Source organism: Myiozetetes cayanensis, unplaced genomic scaffold, assembly GCF_022539395.1.
Source record: "Myiozetetes cayanensis isolate MyiCay16 unplaced genomic scaffold, myiCay2020 scf41, whole genome shotgun sequence".
Lineage (NCBI taxonomy): Eukaryota > Metazoa > Chordata > Aves > Passeriformes > Tyrannidae > Myiozetetes > Myiozetetes cayanensis.
Window position 1 is genome coordinate 821,736 of NW_026087643.1, and position 22,795 is coordinate 844,530.

The window sequence follows — 22,795 nt, forward strand, 5'->3', positions numbered from 1 at the left end:
TGGTTTGGGGCTCCTCCAGTTCACACCAACCAGTTCAAAGCACAGCCCTCGGTGGGCTGTGTGTTTTCCCGAGGGATTTGCCCCACGTGGCACCAAATCTGCCCTTGGGATTCCAACTCTCAGCTTGGATTGGGCTCAAAACAGCGGTGGTGGCTCCAGGGAGTGGCCTGAAGGCAGCTGAGGAGCTGCTGGAGCATCACCCTCTCCTTGCCCAGCTCCAGCCCCTTTCCCTGCCACTCCCAGAGATGACTCCACGGGGTGATGTTGGGGGCTGTTAATCAGCCCAGTTTCACCTTTGAGCTCACAGGAAGCCGCTGGCTGGGCAACAAAAAAAAAAAAAAAAAAAAGGGAAGGAAGATGTTGCAGAAGGGGCGGTGGTGGGGGAGAGGAGGATGGAGCCGAGGGGCTTCGGGGCGAGGTGGCTCTGCCTTGCCCTGCTCTGCTCTGGGGCTGGTGAGTGGGGCTGGGGGAGCCTCTGTGGGGCTGGAGGGAGGAGGAGGAGGAGGGGGTGATGTGAAGGCAGAGAGGGCAACACCCCCAGGGCCTTCCTAGGGCCCCTTTGCAGCGGGGCAGGGGGGGACAAAGCTCAGGTCACGACTCGGCTTGGGGTTTGGGGGCCTCCTGAGCTCTCCCAGCACTGAGCTGGGCCTAAAACCTCGTCTGCCCCTCTCCTGGCCCAGCATCAGGGATGCTTGTGGAGTTTTTTTGCTTAGGTTTGGTTTTGTCTGGACTTTGGTGTAACCATGGGGTGATTCTTGGCGTGTCCCGTGCGGGGCCGGGAGTTGGACCTGGATGATCTTTGTGAGTCCCTTCCAACTCGGCATTTCCCATGACTTTATGACCCCAGCTCGGGCTGCCCTCTGATATTCCGTGACTTTAAGGTCCAGAACTCAGGGTATTTTTTTTGGTATTTTATGATCCTCGGCTTGGGGGACCCCATTTCACCACCGCAGAGTCCCCCACCCCTCGTGGGGCCACTGGTTGCTCAACCCCCAGAGCTGCTCAGTTTCCAACCAACCCTTGGCTTGGCCCCCCCCAAAAAAACCACCACAGTAGCAGCAGCAGCAGCAGCAGCACCGTTGGCTCATGGTCTGGTTTTGGGGGGGTTTTGTCTCGGGGGGGCTGCTCAGGTGCGAGCAGGCAGGATGTGGGACAGTGGCTCTGCTGGTGTTCAGCAGCCCCCTCAAAGCATCCTGAGCTGGAAGAGACCCAAAAAGATCACAGAGTCCAACCCCTGGCCCTGCACAGACACCCCAAAAGATCCCACCCTGTCACTCCAAACCCTCCTGGAGCTCTGGTAGCCTTGGGGCCGTCACCAAGTGACCCCAAGCGTGGCCACCCCAAAACCCTTCACCCTCCAGGCCATGACCCCACTCCCCCCCCAACATCTCTGTCCCCAGTCCCCTGAGCTGGAGGGATGTGGGGTGACGTTTTCTCACCCAGAGGGGGTAGTTGTGGTTTGGGGAGGACTGATCTGGGTTAAAAACCCTCGTTCCCAGCTCTCCACTTTCCAAGAGGAGGAGCCAGGGAATCAAAGCCCTACACGGCAGGATGACATCCTGGAGACAACAGGAGATCCCTTGGGGACAACAGGAGACCCCCTGGAGACAACAGGAGACCCCCTGGAGACAACAGGCCCCACCACAGCTTCCAGGGATGTGTCCACACCGATGACGTGGCCGACAGACACCGTGACCCCTCCTTGGACGGGGGACCCCATCAGCACCCCCAGCCCCAGCCGAGCCACCAGGAACCAAACCCGTGAGTCCCACGGAGAAAGGAAGGGATGTGCCACCACCCTGGAGGGCTCTGAGCAACCCACAGTGCTTGTCACAGCCCCCCCCTCCTCCCCCCAGGCCCACAACCCCTGTCTGTCCCCACAGAAAGCTCCTCGGCCTTTCCCGTCAGGTACTGGTCCCCCATCATCTTCGTGGTGGTTGCTCTGCTCGTTCTCTTCTTCACCTACCACAGGAAAAAGGGGGAAGGTGAGATCTGCCCCCTCCTACCCCCCCAGCAGCATCTGTCTCCCCCCCTCCTCGCTCAGCTGGCTTGGCCTCTCAGCCACATCCTCACAAAATATCGAGAAGTGTTGCAAAAAAGTCAGTTTATTGTGGTAGAGCACCACGAAGGGGGGGTCCTGGTCATGATCCCACCAGTCAGAAAAATAAAAAAAAAAACCCCTTTGGCCACAGCTCAGCCTTGTGAGGTTGCCCCTTTGCTCAGATCTGGTTCTGAAAGTCCAGAAGTCCAAAAACTCCCCCTATCCTTGCTCAGCTTTGCATTTCTGGGTTTCAGCTCTGCCCTTTCCCCCCCCCATCTTGAGGTTTCTCCTCTTGTGTTCACGCAAATCTCAGGGCTTGGGTTTTTTTTTTTTTCTTGACCCTCCTGCAAATCGAAACTGGAGCTTTGGCAGGTTATTCCCAAGAGGGTCTTGGTGGGATTTTCCAGAGTCCTGCTGTGGTAACAGCTCTGTCTGTCCTGGCCCACAGGGAGTCAGGACCAAGCTGTGCCTGCCAGTGACTCCTCAGGTGAGATGGGACCAATCCAGGCTGGGAATGAGCAGCTGGAGAAGGACTTGGAGGAGCTGGTGGGGCAGAGCTTGGACATGACCCAGCCTAAAACCTTCGTGCCCTGAGCTGATCCCCCAGTGTGGGCAGCAGGGCAGGGGGGGATTCTGCCCCTCTGCCCCCTCCAGACCCACCCCCAGACCCCCCTCCAGCCCTGGAGCTGCTGGAGCCACTCCAGAGGAGCTGAACAGAGGGGATGGAGCAGCTCTGATCCATCAGAAAGGCTGGGAGAGTTGGGATTGTTCAACCTGGAGAAGAGAAGCTTTTGGGGTGACCTGACTGGGGTCTTTCCAGGACCTGAAGGGGCTTCAAGGGATGTGGGGAGAGACTTTGGAGAAGGGATGGAGGGACAGGACAAGGGGGTGGGTTGAGACTGACAGAGAGGAGGTTTGGATGGATATTGGGAAGGAATTCCTGGCTGTGAGGGTGGGGAGGGCCTGGCACAGCTTGCCCAGAGAAGCTGTGACCGCCCCTGGATCCCTGGAAGTGTCCAAGGCCAGGTTGGAGCAACCTGGGCTGGTGGGAGGTGTCCCTGCCCGTGGAACTGGAGGATCTTTCCGGTCCCTCCCAGCCCAAATCATTCCATGATTCTGGGATATTTCACTGTTCCATCACTGACTGACCTGCTCTCTCCATGATCCCACCTCACCTTGCAGATTTGGGAGTCCTGGACCACCCCCCTGCCCATGACACCACCCCAATAATCGCAGCCCCCCAGGTGAGCCCCGGGGGGGGGGGTGTGACAGGGACCCCTTTCTGGGGAGCTGGGAGGGATTGGAGCCAAATCTCAGAGCCCCTCCAGGGCTCCATCCAGGCCCCAGTTTCCCCACAGCCCTCCTGTCCCTGGGGACCCCCTCCCACCCCTGGGGTCCCTACAGGTCCCATCTCACCCTGCGGTCCCCCCCTTGTCTCTGGGGTCCCTCTCCTGTCCCTGGGGGTCCCTCCTGGTTCTCCCCAACCCCAGGGTCCTTCCCCTTCCTTGGGGGTCCCTCTCCTGTCCCTGGGGTCCCTCCTGGTTCTCCCCAACCCCAGGGTCCTTCCCCTTCCTTGGGGGTCCCTCTCCTGTCCCTGGGGGTCCCTCCTGGTTCTCCCCAACCCCAGGGTCCTTCCCCTTCCTTGGACTCCCTCTCCCACCCCTGGGGGTCCATCCTGGTTCTCCCCAACCCCAGGGTCCTTCCCCTTCCTTGGACCCCCTCTCCCACCCCTGGGGGTCCCTCTCCTGTCCCCGGGGGTCCCTCCCTTGTCCCTGGGGTACCTGTGGTGCATCTCCCACCTCTCTTGCAGGGGGAGAGGAAGGGCCCAGAGCCCCCCCCAGCCCCTGACGTCACAGAAACCGCCTTCTCTGAGCCGGACCCCCCCCAACCCCAGGTATTTCCCTCCTTCTGGGCGAAGGGGCAGCTGAATCCCGGCCCCTCCAGCCCATCGAGACCCTCAGGAGGGTTTGTAGCCCCCCCGATTTTCCTTCTCGCAGCCGGATTCCCCCCCAGCTCGTGGCGGCTCCGGTGACGATTGAGGGTCCTGGGGAGGGGGGGGGGATCCCGGTGGCTTCCAGACACCCCCAGGGAACACGAGGGGGCACCGTGGGGACCGCGAGGAACCTCAGCCCTTCCTGGGGACGTTCCACATCCCGACGGGACCCGCGTGGCACGGGGACCCGCGTGGGACAGGGACCTGCGAGCGCTGTGCCCACCCCACCCCCGTGCCAGGATGGGGCGAGGGGGGGCACAGCCGAGCCAATAAAGTGGGATTTCACCCCAAAACCCCTGGAGTTTCTCTGCCGGGACGCTCAGCCCTTCGTGCCCCGCCCACGAGTCGCTTTTTCCCCCCCACGCCCCCCGTGTCTTGGAACGTGGGTGGGGGAAAAGGAGGTTTGGGGGCTCTTCTGTTACTCACACGGAGCAAAAAAACCACCCGAATAGGATGGAATAAGCCCCCTCAACCTCCCCCCAAAGCAGCAGCTCCTCAGGAGAACCCCTGAAGTCACCCCTGGGGTGATGGTGGGGAGCGTGAAAATATTCCCCACCCACCCACGAGGCGTGGTGGGGGAAAGGGGAGGTGCTAAAGCCAAAGGGAACACCCAAGTGGGTGGGTCCTGATGATTCAGGGCTTTGCCCTCCCTAAAAAACCCCCAAGGCGTAGGCAAAAAAAAAAAAAAAAAAAAAAGGAAAAAAAGTCAAAACGGGTTTATTTTATTACAAAAAAAAAAAAAATTGTACAATTTTAGTCCCTCTATGAAAAAAAAAACAAAAATAAAAAGCCAAACAAACAAACACCAACCAAAACTTGTTTCTACCACTGCCGGAACATTCCGACCCACTGCAAACTGTAAATAAAAACAAAACAAAACAAAACAAAACAAAAACCCCGAGCTTTTTATATATATTAAAAAACAATTTTACATTTTACAACTTTCTACACGCATGCACAAGGTCTGGGCTCTGCTGAAAAGAGAATCGAACCAACCCCAAGAAGGGACCCAAAAAAAACAACAAAAAAAGGCTTTTCTTCTTCTTCTTCTTCTTCTTCTTCTTAAACTCACAAGTGGAAAAATCCCCTCCCTCCCTGGCTGACCCTTCTACTTGACTGCTGAAATCTTTCTTTTTGTAGTAAAACACCCCAAAAATGGGCCCCTGCTAGGGGGGTGGAATTGGAATTGGGTCCTTCAGCCTCATGAGGCTGAAGACGAGGGGAGCAGCAGGAGGGGTTAAAAATTCCCCCAAAATGGAGATTTCCTGGAATTCGGGAAGGCCAGCCCCGAGCAGCGAGAGCTTGGGTGGGGTTGGACCCCTCCAGCACCAGGGAAAGCCCCTCCCCTCTCTTCCCACCTCCCCCCCCCTCAAATTCCCACCTTTTTAGTGCTTAGGATAAAACCAACCCCAAATCCAACCCAAGCCGAGCCTCCTCGGAATGAAATCAGCACCTCCATGAGCAAATCAACCCTACCAGGACCAGCCCCCCACTCCCACGGGTGCCCCACAGGACCCCCCCGTGGCGTGGCTGGACGTGGGATCTGGTGGGAAAACGTGAAAGAGTGAAAATAAATCCATGAGGTATTTGAGAACCTTGACAGAAAGCAGGAGGAGGCAAATTTTGTCACGTCCCGACGGGAATAATTCTGTGGGAATCACGTAGGGACGGTAATGAAGGACCTTGTTGACCCCTTCCCAGGAGCCTCTCGGGTTTGCAGATCCAGGACTTGGACCCCAGGAGATGTTTGAAGCTGCTTTGCCTCCAATTCCAGCTCCAAGTGCACCGGGAAGCCCCACGGAGGTGCTGCTGGAAGCAGGAACGTGGAGAGCAGCAGAACCCACGTGAAAACACCAAAAACCAACCCCCTGCTGTGAAAACACCCAAACCAACCTCCTGCTTCACTGGAAAAAAACAACAAAAAATCAGATTTCCACTCGTTTTTGCTAAAAAACCCATCAGCAGAGGCGAGGAGGAAGGCTCCTCCAGCCCGGAGTGTCCTGGAACGCCGGGGGAAGGTTTTTCATAGCAGCCATGGAATGTGGAGGTGTTCGCAAAATACTCTCCCCCTTTCCCTCCCTCCCCTCCCCCAAAAAAAAATCTCTAGGATTAAAAAAAATCCAGCCCCAAAGGCCGGGCTTGAAGTGGTTTAAGGCCAGAGCCAGCCAGGACAGGAGGAAAACGGGAGCAAGAGCAGAAGATCCTGGTGGGACCCGGCGGTTGCTCCGAGACGCTGGTGAAGAAGGTTTGGGATTAGCCCTTGAGTTGTGGCCACCGGGTCACCGTCACCCCTTCCTGGCCGTGCTGGGGAGATGCTACAAGGCCCTGGGTTTCAGGGAGGATGAGGAGGAGGAGGAGGAGGAGAAGGAGGAAGGGCTCAGCCCACCCCAAGGGGGGCCGTGATGAGGTGGAGGGCGGGTGACCCCGAGCCTGGGTTGGCGCCGGAGCCGCTTCCTGGAGTTCTGCCCAAGGTCCTTTGGGTCCTGGACCACCAAAGTCCTCGGTGAGCCCCTCCAAGGTGACCTCCACGAGCCCTGGCGTGGATGGAGGGGAGCAGGGAGGGTCTCCCAGCCACACCCCCCTCTCCACACCCCCTGCTCAGCTCACACGGAGGTCTCCGACTGCAGCCTCATGATGAACTTGTGCGACTTGGGGTCCACGAACTCCTCGGAGAGCTTGAAGAAGGGGATCTTCTTGGTGCTCACCACCAGGCTGAAGTCCTGGCGCTTCAGCACGAAGACCACGCCGTCCTTCAGGCCGTTGGTCACCGGCTCCTCGCTGACCAGCGTCCACTGCTTGGCCAGCCAGCGGTCCTTGTGGTACTGGATGGTGGGCCCGGCCGTCAGGTACCGCTCCAGGAACGCCTTGGGGAGGGAAGGGACACGGGGATGTCACGGGGAATTTCACCTTCCCGTGGCTCAGCCCTGGTTGGTTGGTTTTTGTTTGCAGCCTCGAGCAGCTCGGCAGGTCCTGCTGGAAAAACATCCCAGCATGGGTGGTTCCCATGGGGGGGGGCACAACTGCTTGTCCTGCCTGGATCCTGGGATTGCTGAGGTGGGAAAAGACCTCCAGGATCGTCCAGGCTATCCCTGTGCCCCATCCTCATCTTGGCCCCCAGCCCAGAGCACTCTGTGCCACGTCCTTGGACACCTCCAGGGGTGGGGACTCCAAACCTCCTGACCACCCTTTCCAGGAGGGAATTCCTCCTCATGGCCAACCTGCCCCTCCCCTGGCACAGCTTGAGGACTTTTCCTCCTGTCCCTTGTTCCCACTTTTACAACCTCCTGTCCTTGTTCCCCCTCTCTTGCCCTCCCACATGGGGAAAAAAACCCCCACCCAAGTCCTTGTGCTCGAGCAAAGCTGTGGACCTGCCCCGCCCCACGCACCTTGGGCGTCATGTCGTGGGTGATGCAGAACTCCAGGTGCTGCAGGATGCTCTCCATGGTGTGGTAGGGCTGCTGCTTGGTGGTCCTCAGGTACTTCTGCATGGCCCGGGCCATGGAGGCGAAGATGGCCTGGGCAGCCTCCCGGGGGTCCATGATCTCCCGTGGGTTCTTCTGGTCCTCCTCCTGCAGCCTCTTGATGTGGGTGAAAGCTTCTTCCACCGCCACCACCAGCCTGTGGGGACGAGAGCCATGGATGTGGATAGGGTGGGACAAGAGAACCCTGCGTTTGGGGGGAGCCTCTCACTGCCCCTCTGCGGACAGGGCCCAAATTCCAGCCCAAAACAGCTTTGTGGGAGCTCCCTCCACGCCACCATGGATGGACTGGAAGTGGTGACTTGTAGGGAGAGGAGCCCACAGGGGAGCAGGTCTAATGGTAGAATTTATGAGGCTATGAGGGACCCATGTTGGAGAGGTTCCCGAAGGACTGACCCCATGGAATACAGAGATGGAGCAGTTCCTGAAGGACTGATCCCACAGAATACAGAGATGGAGCAGTTCCTGAAGGACTGACCCCACAGAACATGGAGCTTGGAGCAGTTCCCAAAGGACTGACCCCACAGAATAAGGAGATAGAGCAGTTCCTGAAGCACTGACCCCACAGAATAAGGAGATAGAGCAGTTCCTGAAGGACTGACCCCATGGAATACAGAGTTGGAGCAGTTCCTGAAGGACTGACCCCACAGAACATGGAGCTGGAGCAGTTCCTGAAGGACTGACCCCATGGAACATGGACTTGGAGCAGTTCCTGAAGGACTGACCCCATGGAACACAGAGCTGGAGCAGTTCCCGAAGGAACCCTCCACGAGAACCCGTCCGCGGGCCCCGCTCCGGGCGCCGAGCCCGTACCTGGCGCGGCGTTTGCGCACCCGGCGCTCGTGCTCGGCCTCCTCGTAGTAGTACTCGTTGTGGCTGTTGTCGCGGCGCCGCGCGGCCGCAGCGATGACGGCGCGGGACTGCCCCGTGGAGTTGTTGGTGGAGTTCTCTGCAGGCAACAACGGGGAGGTTGGACAAGGGCTGGGCAGGCCCAGGGGTTGCCCGGCGCTCTCCGGAGCCAAGGAGCGGGAGGGGAAGGAGAGAACAAGAGGAGAAGGTGGAAGGGGGAAGAGGAGCTCACCCTCGCCGAGGGAATAGACCTTAAAGCCGGACATTTTCTTGGACAGGACGGATTTTGGCAGGTTGAGGAGGGCGGGGTTGTAGACCGGGAAATCGTGGTAGTAGTTCTCCAGGATCCACACGGCCGCTCGTTGGATGCTGCAGGGAGACAGGGCCGGGCATGGAATGAGAGTCAGGAGCGTGTGGGGAGAGGGGGACACACGGAGGGGCAGGAGGAGAGGGAGGGAGGGATGGATGAGCAGGTTGTCCTGAGAAGCTGTGGTTGCCTCGTTCCTGGAAGTGCCCAAGGCCAGCTTGGAGCAACCTGGACTAGTGGAAGGCATCCCTGCCCGTGGCAGGAGTGGGAATGAGACAACTCTTAAGGTCCTTCCAGCCCAAACCATTCCAGGATTCCATCGATTCACAGAAAACCGTTAAGGCTGGAAAAAAAAACCCTCCAAGGTCATCAAGCCCACCCTGTGCCCCATCCCCACCTTGTCCCTCCAGAGCGCTCAGCACCCCAACCTTGGACACCTCCAGGCGTGGGGACTCCCCCACCTCCCCGGGCAGCCCCTCCCGAGGCCCGACCACCCTTTCCCACGATCAACACGCAAACCCGCCCCTTCAAAAACCCCACTCCACACCTGAGGTGGCCGACGTTGTAGAATCGGCTGGCGCCGTCGGCCGAGCGCACGGCCTTGAGGGTGAACTGGGGCTGGAGCTGGCGCAGCTCCAGCAGCACCACGGCCAGGTAGTGCACGAAGAGCAGGGCGTCCACCAGCGACACGGCGTACTGCACCACGCCCTGGTAGTTGCGGTCCCGCGAGTCCAGGATCCTGACGCCGTAGAAGAGCCAGTAGGACACCACCAGCAGGAAGACCAGCACCATGAGAAGCGCCCGGAAGACGAAGACGCGCGGGAAGAAGGCTTTGGGGCGCCGGAAGAACAGGGCCCAGCTGCCCAGCAGGAGGATGAGGAGTTTGAAGGCCACGGAGATGAAGAGCCCCTCGCAGGGCGTCCCGCAGGGCTCCAGCTCCTCCCGCCACAGCAGCTGGGGCAGGAGCATGAAGGCGAGGGGCGTGAGGAAGGCCAGCAGCGCCAGCGCCCCGGCCAGCGCCACGCCCAGGTGGCGGGAGCAGTCCAGGTGGGCGCTGTCCTCCATGTCCTTGGTGATGCGGGTGATGTCATCGTGGGAGATGCTGTGCTCCGACGTCCCCGTCACCACCGTGGTGGTCTCGCCCCAGTTGTCATCCTGGGGGGGGGTGGGAGGGTGCGTAGGGGGAGGGTTACACGGGCCCCTGTGGGGTGTTGCCCTCACCCAGACCCACCCCTCCACCCCCACCCCACCCCACATTTCCAATCCCACCCGCCACACCTCATCGCCCAGAGCGCTGCCGGGCACCATCACCCCCATTTGGGTGGTGGAACCCCGGGCCGAGGCAGAGATTGGGGCGGGACCCTCTGGAAAACCCCTCCTGTGGGGGCTCCTTTCCGCACTCCGGCACCGGCGAGAGCGACTCTGGAAGTGGGAAGTCTCCTGCTGGCAGGCAAACCCCCTCATTGGTGGGGCCAGAAGGAACATGCCCAGTTCCTGTCCCAACACACCCAGGAAGGAGTCCCTGGGATCCCAACAGGTCTCCTCCTACCCCTCAGAACCTCCTGCTCCTCCTCCTCCTGCAGCCACAGCAGGGCCGAAACAACCCCGTTCCTGTTTGATTCCTTCCCACACGTCTGTCCCTGGGTCTGTCCCCTCCCTCAGCCCTTCACACCCCGGTTTGCAGCACTTGGGCCTCCCTAAAAATCATAATGTAGGTTTTTCCCATGAATTTCTTCAGGAAAGCCAGGAAATTCCTCCCTACGAGGGTGGGGAGGCGCTGGAAAATGTTGTCCGGAGAAGTTGTGGTTTCCCTATCCCTGGAAGTGTCCAAGGCCAGGCTGGACAGGGATTGGAGCAACCTGGGCTAGTGGAAGGTGTTCCCCTGGTGGGACTGGATGAGCCTAAAGTTTCCTCCTAACCCAATCCCACTCCGGAATTCTGTGAATTCTATTTCAGATTAAACCAAAGCCTCATCCTGAGGCTTTCCAGAAGCAGAGGGTTTGGGGGGTGGGAGGGGACCCAGTTTGTGCCCCAGCCCATCCCCAGCAGAGCCCTCGATGCCACGGCTGGACAGGGCAGGCTCAGCCTCAGCCGGCGCCGGCTCCTGGGAGAGGGAAGATGAAAAGAGCCGGAGCCGCCGGCGTGGGCGGCTGGGAGAGGATGAAAGCCCAGGATCAGGCTCCGTGGAGTCCGGAGGAATTCCAGCACCCGTGGAGGGCACGGGGGACCTCTGTGGGCCGGGGAGAGGCACAACACGGAGCCTCCTCCTCCTCCTCCTCCTCCTCCTCCGCGATCCCGCCGGGCGCTCCAGGGCGAGCTAAATCCCTTGGTGGGGGGAGCGGATCCCTAAGGATTGGATCCCCTGCGGGTGTTTTCCAGCCCCGGAGCGCTGCGACAACTTTGTCGGAGCCGGCTGCTCCTTCCATTTACCCCCGGAGAGCCCGGGCCCGGCCCAACCGGCTCGACCGCTCCGCCGGGAAGCACCGGGAGCGTCTGGAGCTCCTGCCAGCGGCTCCCACCCTTTGGCAGTGCCCCAGGGGCGGCACTGAGGTGCCAATCCCCCGACTCACCCTCTCGTCCCCCCGTGTCGACTCGTTGTCCAGCAAGGGCTCTCCCGGCGCTTGGATGGTCACGGATTTGTCCCCCCGGCTCCCGTCGCGGCTTTTGGAGCGATGCCGGTCCCGCCGGTCCCTGGGGGGGGGGGAAAGAGAAGGGAGCAGGGTGGGCACAGCGGGGTGGCAGCACCCACTGGAGGCCAGAGGGGACCCCTGGAGCCCTCACCTGTGCTTGCGGGAGCTGCGGGAATGCCCGGATTTGTAGGAATATCCCGAGTACTGCGACTCATTGTCCATGTTGTCGGAGCGCCGGGGCTTGTGCCGCTCCAGGGGTTTGGATCTCCCCGGCCCCGGGACGGCGGCCAGGGCCTCCTTCAGGGGGGGCTTCTTCAGGCCCAGGGGCACCTTCAAGAAGTCGACTGTCACCTTGAGGGTCTCTATTTTGATCACCTGGTTGGGCTCTTTCTCAGGAGAAAACGACTCGCCCACCTGCAGGGACCAAGGGAAGGCTCAGCTGTGGCATCCCGGTATTCCCACAGGGAATATTCCAGTGAAGGGTCACCCACCACCCACCCCCTGCAGCTCCAGCAGCATCAGGGGCGGGACATCAGCAGGAAAAGGGATTTGGGGTCATTTGGGGCATTTTCAGGTTTATCCTGAGCCCGGGCTGGGGCCGGCACGGCCGCCCTTCCCCCCAATCAACCGCTGGGATTTACACCTTAATTAATACCACCATCATTAATTCAACTGCCAAGACAATGCCTGGGGTGGGGGCCCAAAGGAAGGGGGTGAATAATTGGGTGCAGACGAGGTTCCAGGCCCGGCTGGGCGAGGGGAGCTCTGCCCGGACACGTTCCCTGCTCCAGGATCCCACACCCAGGAGAGCCCAGGCCGTGTCCGGGATCAGGGATTCACTGGGATGCAGCAGGACCTGGAGGTCTCCTGGGGTCCCACTCCAGCTCATCCTTGTGATTCTGGGGACCCCCAAAGTGCCCTGCTGTGGGTTTGGCACTGGGGGGGCTCTAGGGAGGGAATTTGGACACTTTGAATACCCGGAGCTGCATGATCCAACCCAGAAATATTGGATCCCGTTGGAGCATCCTGCAAATCCTCCTGCCATCCCCCTGAGGTGCCCAGGGGGGGTCACCCCCAGCCCCCCAAACCCCTCGTGGTGGTTTGGTCCCTGGCTGTGTTTGGGAACAATTCCCAGGTTTCCAGGGAAATGCCATTTCCACCGAGCAACCCCCCAAATGTCTTTTGGCCTCTTTTCTGAGGCCTCCAGGAGTGGGAGCCGGGGTCAAGGAGGCAAAAAGGAGGTGGGGGGGGTCGGAGGGGAGGATTCTTTTGTCCCAGATGCTGGATGCTCCCACATTTATCACTATGGAAACAAAAGCCACCCCCTGCCACCACAACCACCACCACCCCCCCCTTCCAGCGTTGTCTGGGAGATGGGAACAGCGCCGGGAGCTCGTCCCGGCATTCCCAGCGAGCGCTGGGGGAAGGGGGCCAGGAGAGAAAAGACCCCCCTGTGCCCCCCCTCACCCCAACCCTTTCCTGGGCTTTGTTTGCGGGCAGGGATCGGGTTTCTGCCGGGAACAATGCCTGGAGCTGCCTCCACCCAGCTCCGGCCCCACTCCGGCCCAGTAACACCAGTAAGAGGCTGATACTGGGGGTGGTGGCGGTGGGGGGGGGAATGGGGTCTCTCACTCACCCGAGGGGCAGCGCGGGGGGTCCGGGCGAGGCGGTGGCTGCACCCCCGTCCCGCTGCTCACCGAGGCACTCGGAGCATCCTGAGCCTCCGGAGGGGTCGGCATCCAGCTGGTGGGCACCCGAGGAGGGGTGGGCATGAAAAGGGGTGGGTGGGGGCAGCTCAAAGGACGGGCGGCAGCGCCGGGGGGTCGCAGTGGAGCTGGAGGGGTGAGGGGAGAGCAAGAGAGAAGGAAATCAGGGCAAGGAACACCCGAATTTCCCGCCGGGAATATCACCCTGCTGGGTTTTGGCTCCTGGGGGGGGGTAGCTGGGAAGGGCAGGGGAGGGATGTGAGGGTGGGATGGACTCCCCACACTCCCCCCCCCAAAACTGCCCAGTGTCACCTCCCAGGCCGAGCAGCCTGGTTAAATTTGGGGGTTTCCAAACATCCCACAGGATTTAAGGCCCCTCAGGCACCACAATCCCGTGGGCAGCAGCCCCCGTGTCACCCAGGGGTCCCCGTGGCTGTGCTGCTGGTGGGGGGACCTCAGGACAAGCCAGGCATCGGCACCCTGAGCCAGCAGCCAAATGAACTCCGGGATTTTCCAGATATCCCAACGGCCCAGGGATTTAACACCCCTAGGCCAACACACTTCAACCACACCAGAATTCCCCCTCCAATCCAGGGGTGCCCCCCTGGCTGTGCTGTTGGTGTAGGGGGACCCTGGGGCTATCCAGGTCCCCGAGGCAAATCCAGAGGTGGGGGGGGATGGAGGTTGATCCATTCCAAGGGAGATCCAGGCACTGATTCCCACAGGGAGCGAGTGAGGAGCTGGGTGAGCCTGGCCCATCCTTCCCAAGCTGGTGACGTTCCACAGGCTGCAGGGAGAGGCTTTGAGGGGCTTTCCCTGAGTTTTCCCACTGGTGTGGGATGGTTTTCTCCGGCGTGATCCATGGATTTCCACACTCCAGACAACGCAGGCCGTCTGTCCTTCCTGCACCAAAACGGCCCAACTTCCTCCCCAGAGGCTTGCAGGGGGAATCACCCCCATCCCAGCAGTTTTCCAAGGATAATTTGGAATTCAAGCAGCCGTCCTGTCGCTGGAAACAGCAGCTCCCTCGTCCTCCTGGTTAAAAAAAGATGGTTTGCCCCGCAGAGCAGGGGGGAAAAGCCGGTTCAGCAGCACAGGGCACTCAGGTGGAGAGGCTGGGAATGGATTCCTGGTCTCCAGGAGAAGCAGCTTCGCCTTCCCGAGGGCTGGGAGCCGGAGCCAGATGCAAACAAGGAGGAAAATTCACATTTTGAATGGTGAGGTGATTAGGAACCGTCAGAACGAGCTCTCCCCAGGGGGGAGGAGAGGATTTTTTTTTTCTTTTTTCCATCTCCTGACTCTTCAAGTCCAGACTGGATGTTTTTTTTTTTTCTCAGGATGGGGCTGGTTCAAAGCTCGGGAAAAGCCGCTGCCGCCGTCTCTGCGCTGCCTTTGGAGTCCTGAACCTCAAACACCAACCAGCTTTTGTATTCAAATGTTCCCAAAGGGAAAAAAAAAATAAATAAAAAATAGATCCAAGCGTTTGGAGATGAAAAAGCTGATTTTTCCAACGGCTCCAGAGCGAATCCTGAGGGAAATCCTCTCCTGCCATCCCTGTTTCCCCTCGGCACTGGGAGCTGGACGTGAGGCTTCCCGGAGAAAAACCCTCTTGGAGCAAAGGGCAGAGGGAGAATCCGGTGGCTGAGCAATTCTCCTGGCCAAGAGGGTTTGGGAAGGCAGCAGGGAGTGCCCGCTGCCATTTACACCCTCAGTGCTCTTTCCCAGCATCTGCAACTCCAGGACAATTCACTAAACACATCTGGGCAGGTGTTCTCCTCCTAGACAGAATCCCACAATCCTTGAGGTTGGAAAAGCCCTCTGAGACCACCCAGTCCAGTTCAGTCCAGTCCACCCTGTGCTGCCCCATCCCCACCTTGTCACCAACCCAGTGACACGTCCAGTCCTTCCTTGGGCACCTCCAGGGGTGGGGACTCCCCCCCTTCCCTGGGCAGCCCCTGCCAAGTCCTCACCTCCCTTTCCAGCAAGAAATTCCTCCTCATGTCCAACCTGACTCTCCTCTGGAGCATCTTGAGGCTGTTCCCCCTCCTCCTGTCCCTTCTTCCCTTCCAATGCCTGACAACCTTTTCCACGAAGAAAAACCACCAACATTCCTGAGGTTCCACCCACACAACTCGTTGCTCTTTGGGGCACCCACCTCCCGCTGTCCCCACTGTCCCCAACGTCCCCACCGTCCGGGAAGCAGCCACAGCTCCGTCCCCCACTCCGAGTCCTCGGGAGCTTCCCCGGGGGAAGGTGCCCATTGTGTGGAGGCAACAGGGCGTGTTGGTGTAGCCAAGCAAGCAAATTGTGCTGCTTGTCCCCTGTCAGCAGCCCCTGGGCCTGGGAGGTGCTCCCGTTCCCAGGCCGGTTTTGGCATCACCGCCACGGCCATCGCTCCTCGGGGGTGCCCGGGATGACCCCCCCCAGGGTCCCCGTGGAGGGGCAGGAGTTGCAGCTGAGGCTCCTGGTGGTGACCTGGTGACCCTGGAGGCCTTTTGCAACCTCAGGGATTCTGGGGCTGGCGAGGAAAAGCCCCGTGGGAGCTCCTGTTTGGATGAGTGGGGAGATGGGCTCTTCAGGGAGGAGCTGTGGGGTCAAAACAGATCCCCCCCCTGCCACGTCTATCCAAGCCTTCAAGTACCCAACAAGGAATCAGGGAGAGGCCTCCAAGGCAAATCACTTCCCTCCCCTCTCATTCACCCCTCCAGAAGCACAAATCCCAATTTTCCTTCCTTTTCCTTGGCTGTATCCACCCCTGGCAGCTGAAGCTGCTCTGGGAGCTCACAGCAGGTCCCTCAACCCTGAGGCTGCTTCCCATGCCTGAGTCCCCCCAACACCAAACTGGGAGGGCCCTTCCTGCCCCTGGAAAAGGAGGAATCCACAAACTTCCAGCATTTTGGTCCGTTGGCGCTTCAGAGGGACGCGGGAAAGGCCGAGTGGTTCAATCCAAACCCCCCCTCCCTCCCTCTCCGGGGGTCTCATTCTGCTCCTCCACTTGCTCAGCGTCAGCTTGGAGGCAGCAGGTTTAATATCCCTTCCAAAGTGCCACCTTTAATTAGGGTCACTCGGGATTGTTACAATATCCCCCTGGGAAGGGACCAATCCCCGGAGCGCTCCGGCCCCCACCGCGGCTCCTCCGGCCGGGAATTCCCACGGCGGGACAAAGCCCGGCCTCGCTCCTGGAGTTTGGATCCTGCAGAGTGTCCGGGAGCGCTGGGGGATCTGCAACCACAGGGAGAGAGGAGAGGGACAAAAGGAAAGGATTTGCTTGGGAATGGGGCGGGATAAAAAGGGGGAAGGGTGTTTGCAAGGCAAGGTGTGCGCTGAGGGATCCGACTCCGAGGGATCCTACACCGAGGGATCCTACACTGAGGGATCCTACACCAAGGGATCCTATACTGAGGGATCCTACACTGAGGGATCCTACACCAATGGATCCTACAGTAGGGATCCTACACCAATGGATCCTACACTAATGGATCCTGCACCAATGGATCCTACACCAATGGATCCTACACCAATGGATCCTACAGCCAAGGGATCCTGCACCAATGGATCCTGCACCAATGGATCCTACACCAATGGATCCTACACCAATGGATCCCACACTAATGGATTCTACACTAATGGATCCTACACCAATGGATCCTACACCAATGGATCCTACACCAAGGGATCCTACACCAATGGATCCTACACCAATGGATCCTACACCAATGGATCCTACACCAATGGATTCTACAGCAGGGATTCTACACTAATGGATCCTACAGCAGGGATCCTACACCAATGGATCCTGCACTAATGGATCCTACAGCAGGGATCCTACCCTGATCCCACCTGATCCACGCCTCCCTTCCCAGAGCTCCACGCCTGCCAGAGGGCTCAGCCCACGCCCCACATCCCTGAATCCTCCATCCACCTCATCCCAAGCTCTCCTAGTGGGGGGGGTCTCCATGGAGACGAGCAGCAGCGTTTCCCCGGGATCCAAATCCCACCGTCCCTTGCCCCCTCCTGCTCCCACCACACCGAGTGGCACTTCCACCAAGGGACAAACCTTCTGGAGCACGCCAGGACACAGGAGGGTGCACAGGGAGGAGTCCCCAAGTGGCACCACGGGATGCTCAGGCAGGATGAGCCGAGGAGGCACCAGGGGCTGCGCTCCTGGAAATCCATGGCCTTGGAATTCCACCCATTCTCCAAGAGCAGCCTCCCAAACTCTGTCTCTCCGAGTGACATCCCAAAAGGCCCATTCCTACCCCAAAAGGACCCCCAGAGCACCAAGGGGCTGTGCTTTTAGATCCATCACAGCTCTGCTCCAGCAGCTCCAGGTGCCTGATAACCCTCCTAAACCCTGCCAGGCAGCAGGATTTATCCGTGTCTTGGATCCTGGAAAAGCAGCAGAGACGGGATCTATCCAGGACCGAGGAGCAAGGGGAGTGTGTGTTCACCCACCAGCACTCCTGGAGGTGCCAGGGCTGAAATCCCTCCGTGGGGTCCGGTTTTGGCTCCGGGAACAGCCTGGGAAGGGCAGGGATGGTCCCTGCTTTCCTCCGAGGCCCCTTCCCAAGGATCCCCGGCCGGACAATAAAGCCATAAAGCATCTGCCACCCACCCTCGGCAAAAAAACCCACAACTGAAATCCAAAATTAAGCCAGCCCCGAGACCTGGGGCTGCTCCAGCGCTGCCCAGACGCCGGGAGATGGGCTCCCCCCCTTCCCAGCCCCCCCTCCGGCCCCATTGTCTGCGAGCTGGTGAAAACAAGGAACCACATTGGATCATTCCAAAGGCTGAAGGGAGCCCAGACGGAGCACGGGGGGGGGATGCCCCCCAAGCCCCGTTCCCACAATGGGGGCTGCCCGTGGGACACGGTGACCCTCACCCCTAAACCAGCCACCCCACGGTCCACCAGCCAGGCAAGGAGCCATCAGCGGCTCGTCTGCTAATTAAATCATCCGGTCTCATCCCGAGCTTTCCCCCCCACCCCCCCCAGCACAAAGACACTGGGAATACACGGGAGAAACCCAGGGATCACATCTGACTCAGGCTGCCTCGGAGCCCAGCTCGGTCCCAGCACAATCCCAAATTGCTGTGATTAAGCACCAGCCGTCCCCAGAGGCTCCGTGAAGATAATATTTAATTCTTCTTCTCCTTTTTTTTTTTCTTTTTTTTTTTTTTTTTAACCTCCACCCGGGTTATTACACCGAGGCCTGGGGGGCAAAAAAAGATCCTCTTCTACGCCCTCTCCCAAGGAAAAAAATAAATCCCCAGACAGAGCGGCAGGGCCCGACTTGGTGGTGTGGAGAGGAGAAGGGAACTCCCTGTTGGCTCCGGGCTCTGCCAGGACGGGACCAAGATAAACCGGCTCAGGATCCGGCCGGGTCTGTGCCGGGAGCAGGTGGGGGCGCTGGCAGAGCCGGGGAGGGGGGGAGAGGAACGAGCAGACCCTGCCCCGCGGGACCCCCAGCCCTGGCAGGAGCAGCCGAGCTTCTCCCCTCGCCATCCTCGGGCGCTGCCACCCCGCCCTGGTACCGGGCAGGTGGCGGGGGGGACACGGAGGGGACACCCCGCAGGTGCCCCCCGCGCAGGGGTGACGGGCAGGGGTGGGCACAAAGTCAGCCGTGCAGGGCACAAAGGGCTCGGAGGCCACCGGGTGGGTACCGTGGCATCGCGCCCCGTGCAGCCGGCGGGTCCCGGGGGAGGAGGGGGGGGTCCCGATTCCCTCCGCATCGCCCACCGGGGAGGTTCCCCGGGAGCGGGGAGCACCCGGGCACCATCAGTGTCCCCCCCACCCCCCGGCACGACCCCCGGGGCTCCAGCCCGGGCGCGGGGCTCCCCGAGCAGCCGCCGGGCCAGGAAAGTCCCCGGCTCCTGGGGCCCTTCCCGCAGGGACGCGCCGAGCCCGGCCCCGAGCCCGGCCCCGCTCTCCCCACCTCCCTGCCCCGCACGGCGGGGTCCCCTCGGTGTCCCCCCGGTGCCCCCTGCACTCACCATCGCCGCCGCACCTTTGTGCGCGTCCCCCCCGCACCGAAATCCTGGGCTCCTGCGGCGGCGGCGGCGGAGGAGGAGGAGGAGGAGGAGGGAAGAGGAGGAGGAGGAGGCGGAGGAAACCCTGATCCCCAGCGGAGCGCCCCCCTCCAGCCCCGCCGCTCCCGGAGCCCCCACCCCGTTCCCGGCCGCTCCCCGCGCCCGCCCATTGTCTGCGCTCCGCGCTCCCGGCGCCCCTCCGGGGCCATTGTCTGGCGTGGGGGAGGACACGCAGACGCCCCCCGGTTTCCTCCCCACCATCCTGCTGCGGGATGGGGGGTGGGGGGATCCCCGCCCCGCGGGGTCCCACCCTCTGCACCTGCCCCGGGGTCCCACCTGCTTCCCCGGCCCTCAACCCACAGCAGAGGCATTTGGGGTGAGGATGCCCTGGGGGTGCCCTGGGCCTGGGGGTCCCCGTTTCTTGGAGTGGGGGTGAGTGGGTGGGTGGGGCTGAGGGTTGAGCCCCCCTTGGGTCTCCCCCACTCGGGGGGAGTCACGCAAAGCCCACGTCCCTCTCTGAGGGTGGGAAGGGGAAAGCTGTGCCCTGGCAAAGACCCCCCATCAAAGGGGTCTCAGCTCGGGGGGGGCACAGCCCACCTGCTCCCACCTTTGTGCCAGGCCAGGCTGTTTTGGGGTGGGGGTGAAGGACGTGGCTGTGAACTCCATCGGGTGCTCCCCACCCATGAAAACGGGGTTCAGGTCCCGGGGTGAGGGTCCAGCGTTGCCCCTGGGGGTCGGGGTGCTCAGGGGAGGGTCCGGCCAAGCCCCTCGGGGTGGGGTCATCGTGGTCACGCAAGTGGCAGCTTCCCGGTGCCGGGGAGGGGGGATCAGCCCCGACCCTCTCTCTGCTCCAGCATCAGCGGGTTGGGTGGGATGGCCTGGAAGACCCCCCTGCGCCCTTCCCCTCCCAGCTGCTCCCTTGGGATGCAGAGGGAGCAAGGAGGGATGAGGTGGGGACACACACACACCTGGAGACCACCCCTTTGCAGGGAGGGACTGGAGAACAGGGAGCCGTAGTGGTGGTGGGGGCTTCACGGGGGACCCGGTGTTTGGAGCAGCATCATCCCCTCGCCCGGCAGGGCTCGTGGGAAGGAGCTGTCACTCGTGGGAGTCACACACACACAGAAGGAGGCACAGCACCCCCGCTTTTACTCCAGACAGAAGCATTCCCAATCCAAGGGAGCCCCTCCACGCACAACCAGCCTCTCCACAAGGCCCTGGGCGGTGGGGAGGGGAGGAGATGGGAGGGGAGGGAGGGTCGGGACGGTCCCACGCGTGGGGAGCGCGGCGGAGCGCGTCCCGTGGCCGGAACAGCCGCGCCATTCTCTCAATGAGCGGGGCTGGGAACGGCCAGGCCCCGCCCCCTCGCCGATTCTGACCAATGGCGTGCGGCGCTGCCGGCCCGGAGCGTTCCCATTGGCCGGATTTAAATGGGTTGTTTGGTGTGAATGGGAAGGGGGGAAGAGAGGGCGGGGATTTTGGGGAGGGGGCGATGAGGAGGGGGAGAGGGGAAGGGGAAGGGCGGGGGAGAGGGGCAGGGGCGGGGAACGATGGGGCGGGGGCAGTGGGGTGGGATTATGGGGCGGGGGCGACGGGGCGGGGTTTCTGGGGTGGAGATTATGGGGCGGGGGATTGTGGGGCGGAGGACGATGGGGCGGGGACAGAGGGGGGCGGGAATTCTGGGGCGGGGAGCGGTGGGTCTGGGGGCGATTGGGCAGGGCCAATCCCGCCCCCCTCCCCACCTTTTCGCGTGGCCCGATGGGCTCAATCCCTGGAGCAGCCTTGGGGTGTAACTTTGGGGTCGCAGGATCTGTGGCCAAATTCGGGTCCTTGCGATCCCCGGTTTGGGGGTGTGGGTCTTCCTTGTCCCCCCCTTCCTCCCCAGCAGCTGTCCCGGGCTGTCCCCTCGCTCCCGTTCCAGCCCCGGGAGTGATTAATGGGCGCTGGGAGCTCCTTCCCGGCCAACTGGGGTTGCTGGAGCCTCCCGGCCATCTGGAAGGGCCGCTTTGTTCCACCTGGTGATTTACGGGGACGGTCCCCTCCCTCCTCACCCCGCTCTGGGGACAGGGGGCTCCTCCCCCTGCCCAGGGCACGGCTGGCAGGGGTGGGGGTCCCCAAGCCGGGGTGTGGGGACCGTGACAGGGGGTCTGGGCTGAGCGTGTGGGGACCCAGCAGATGGCACTGCTGCCTCACCGGCGGGCTGGGGGACAGGGATGTGACACCGTGACATCCAGGGGGAAGGGGGGACACACGCAGGGCCCCCGGTTCAGCCTGGGGCAGTGCTGAAACCAGGGGTGTCCTTCCCCCTTCCCAACCCAGGGGATCCCATCCTGCCTCCTTTTAGGGGGAAGAAGGGACGTGGAAGGGGGGTCAGGAGCCAAAACGAGGGGTGTCCTTCCATCTTCCCAACCCATCCTGTCCCGGCTGCTCCTTTTAGGGAGAGGAAAGGACGTGGAAAAAAGGCCAAGAACCATCCCCTGTGTGTCATCCCCAGGCAGGGACACAGAAATGCAACTCCAGGACCCTTTTTCCGGAGGGATTTTCCCCCTCAGGAAGCACCAAATTCCAGGACCAGCATCCCACAGAGCCCAGGATGGAGAGATGAGAAGAAGGGAAGTCTGGAAGTGTGCAGGAAAACACCGTGGGAGGCAGAGGAGAAGCTGAGCTGCCATTTTTTGGAGCACAAAGCACATTGAGGGACACCACCCCACCCCCCAAAAAAAAAAAATAATCTGTCAGAGTCTGGCATCCAAATTAGTGCCAAGTGTTTCCATTGTCAGAGGCACAATGAGGACCATATGTCAGGGCCCAGGGCTGGCAGAGGGGACAACGGGCCCCAAAGAGGTTTGGGGAGTCACTGCCACGGAGCTGGTGCTGCCCTGACCCCAATATTCCCTCCTGGAACTGCAGGGATTGGGATGGGGATGTTGGAGCTGGAAGGGTTGGGAGAAGAGCTGGGTTTGGGTGCAGGGGGTTGGGGACATGGAGCATCCCAAGGGGAAAATCAACATTTCATCAATGCCATCAGCAGGAATTGGAGTGATGGACAAGGTGGGGGGAATGAAAGAGGGGAAATTTAGGTGGGATATTGGGAAGAAATCCCCCCACACCTGGGAGGGTGAGGAGGGCCTGGCACAGGTTGCCCAGAGAAGCTGTGGCTGCCCCTGGATCCCTGGAAGTGTCCAAGGCCAGGATGAAGCAACTTGGGCTGGTGGGAGGTGTCCCTGCCATCGACTGGAACAAGATCTTTAAGGTCTCTTCTCCCCCAAACCATCCCGTGCTCCTAAATCCATGAGCTGGGACAAAAAGGAGGGCCGAGGTCCCCTCCCGTGCCCTCGTTTGCCCCTTCAGGGCTGTCTCGCCCTCCCTCCCCCCTCTCCCTCCCTTCTTGGTCGTTGTTTCCCTCTGGCAGCGGAGCCGCAGCCGAGGCCAATTGATTAGAGGAAGAAATTTGGAGCAGGTCGGGAAGCAGCTGCAGCCTCGCCCCGGGGGACGGGCGGGACCGGCGCGGACAAAGGAGCTGGAACGGCCCGGGGGGAGCTCCGGCGACCGGGATGGGGCGGGGGGGAAGAAGCGACACGGGGTCCACACCGATATTCCAGCGGTTTGCAGGAGACACCACAGGGAGAGGGGGGTTTGTCGGGGTTTGGAGATGCTGAGGGTGGGCTGGGCGTCCTCATCCCCTCTGCTGTCACCGCAGCCGGCGGTGACAAAGCCAAGCTGGGCTCCGACGGGGCTGGCACACCCAGGGAAAGGCGAAGGT

The 22,795-nt window shown here is 61.1% G+C and overlaps 1 protein-coding gene across 1 annotated transcript; it reads right to left on the reverse strand.

Moving 5' to 3' along the window:
• Positions 1–4,930: 4,930 nt before the first annotated feature.
• VANGL2 (VANGL planar cell polarity protein 2) lies at positions 4,931–13,744 on the reverse strand. Its single transcript, XM_050330592.1, has 8 exons — positions 12,936–13,744; positions 11,451–11,713; positions 11,240–11,360; positions 9,217–9,824; positions 8,595–8,731; positions 8,327–8,462; positions 7,421–7,652; positions 4,931–6,898 (listed from the first exon to the last, which is right to left on the reverse strand). Exons 2-8 carry the CDS (start codon positions 11,519–11,521, stop codon positions 6,638–6,640), a joined length of 1,566 nt encoding a protein of 521 aa, XP_050186549.1. The 5' UTR covers positions 11,522–11,713; positions 12,936–13,744; the 3' UTR covers positions 4,931–6,637.
• Between the last annotated feature and the right edge of the window lie 9,051 nt (positions 13,745–22,795).

What these genes read in the sequence shown, in the direction of transcription:
- VANGL2 (XM_050330592.1), bottom strand. Translation starts at nt 11,521, where the DNA reads ATGGACAATGAGTCGCAGTACTCGGGATATTCCTACAAATCCGGGCAT. An exon ending in CGCAGCTCCCGCAAGCACAG is followed by an intron (nt 11,361 to 11,450) that starts GTGAGGGCTCCA and finishes CCCCCCCCCCAG; the next exon opens with GGACCGGCGGGACCGGCATC. An exon ending in TACAACGTCGGCCACCTCAG is followed by an intron (nt 8,732 to 9,216) that starts GTGTGGAGTGGG and finishes GTCTCCCTGCAG; the next exon opens with CATCCAACGAGCGGCCGTGT.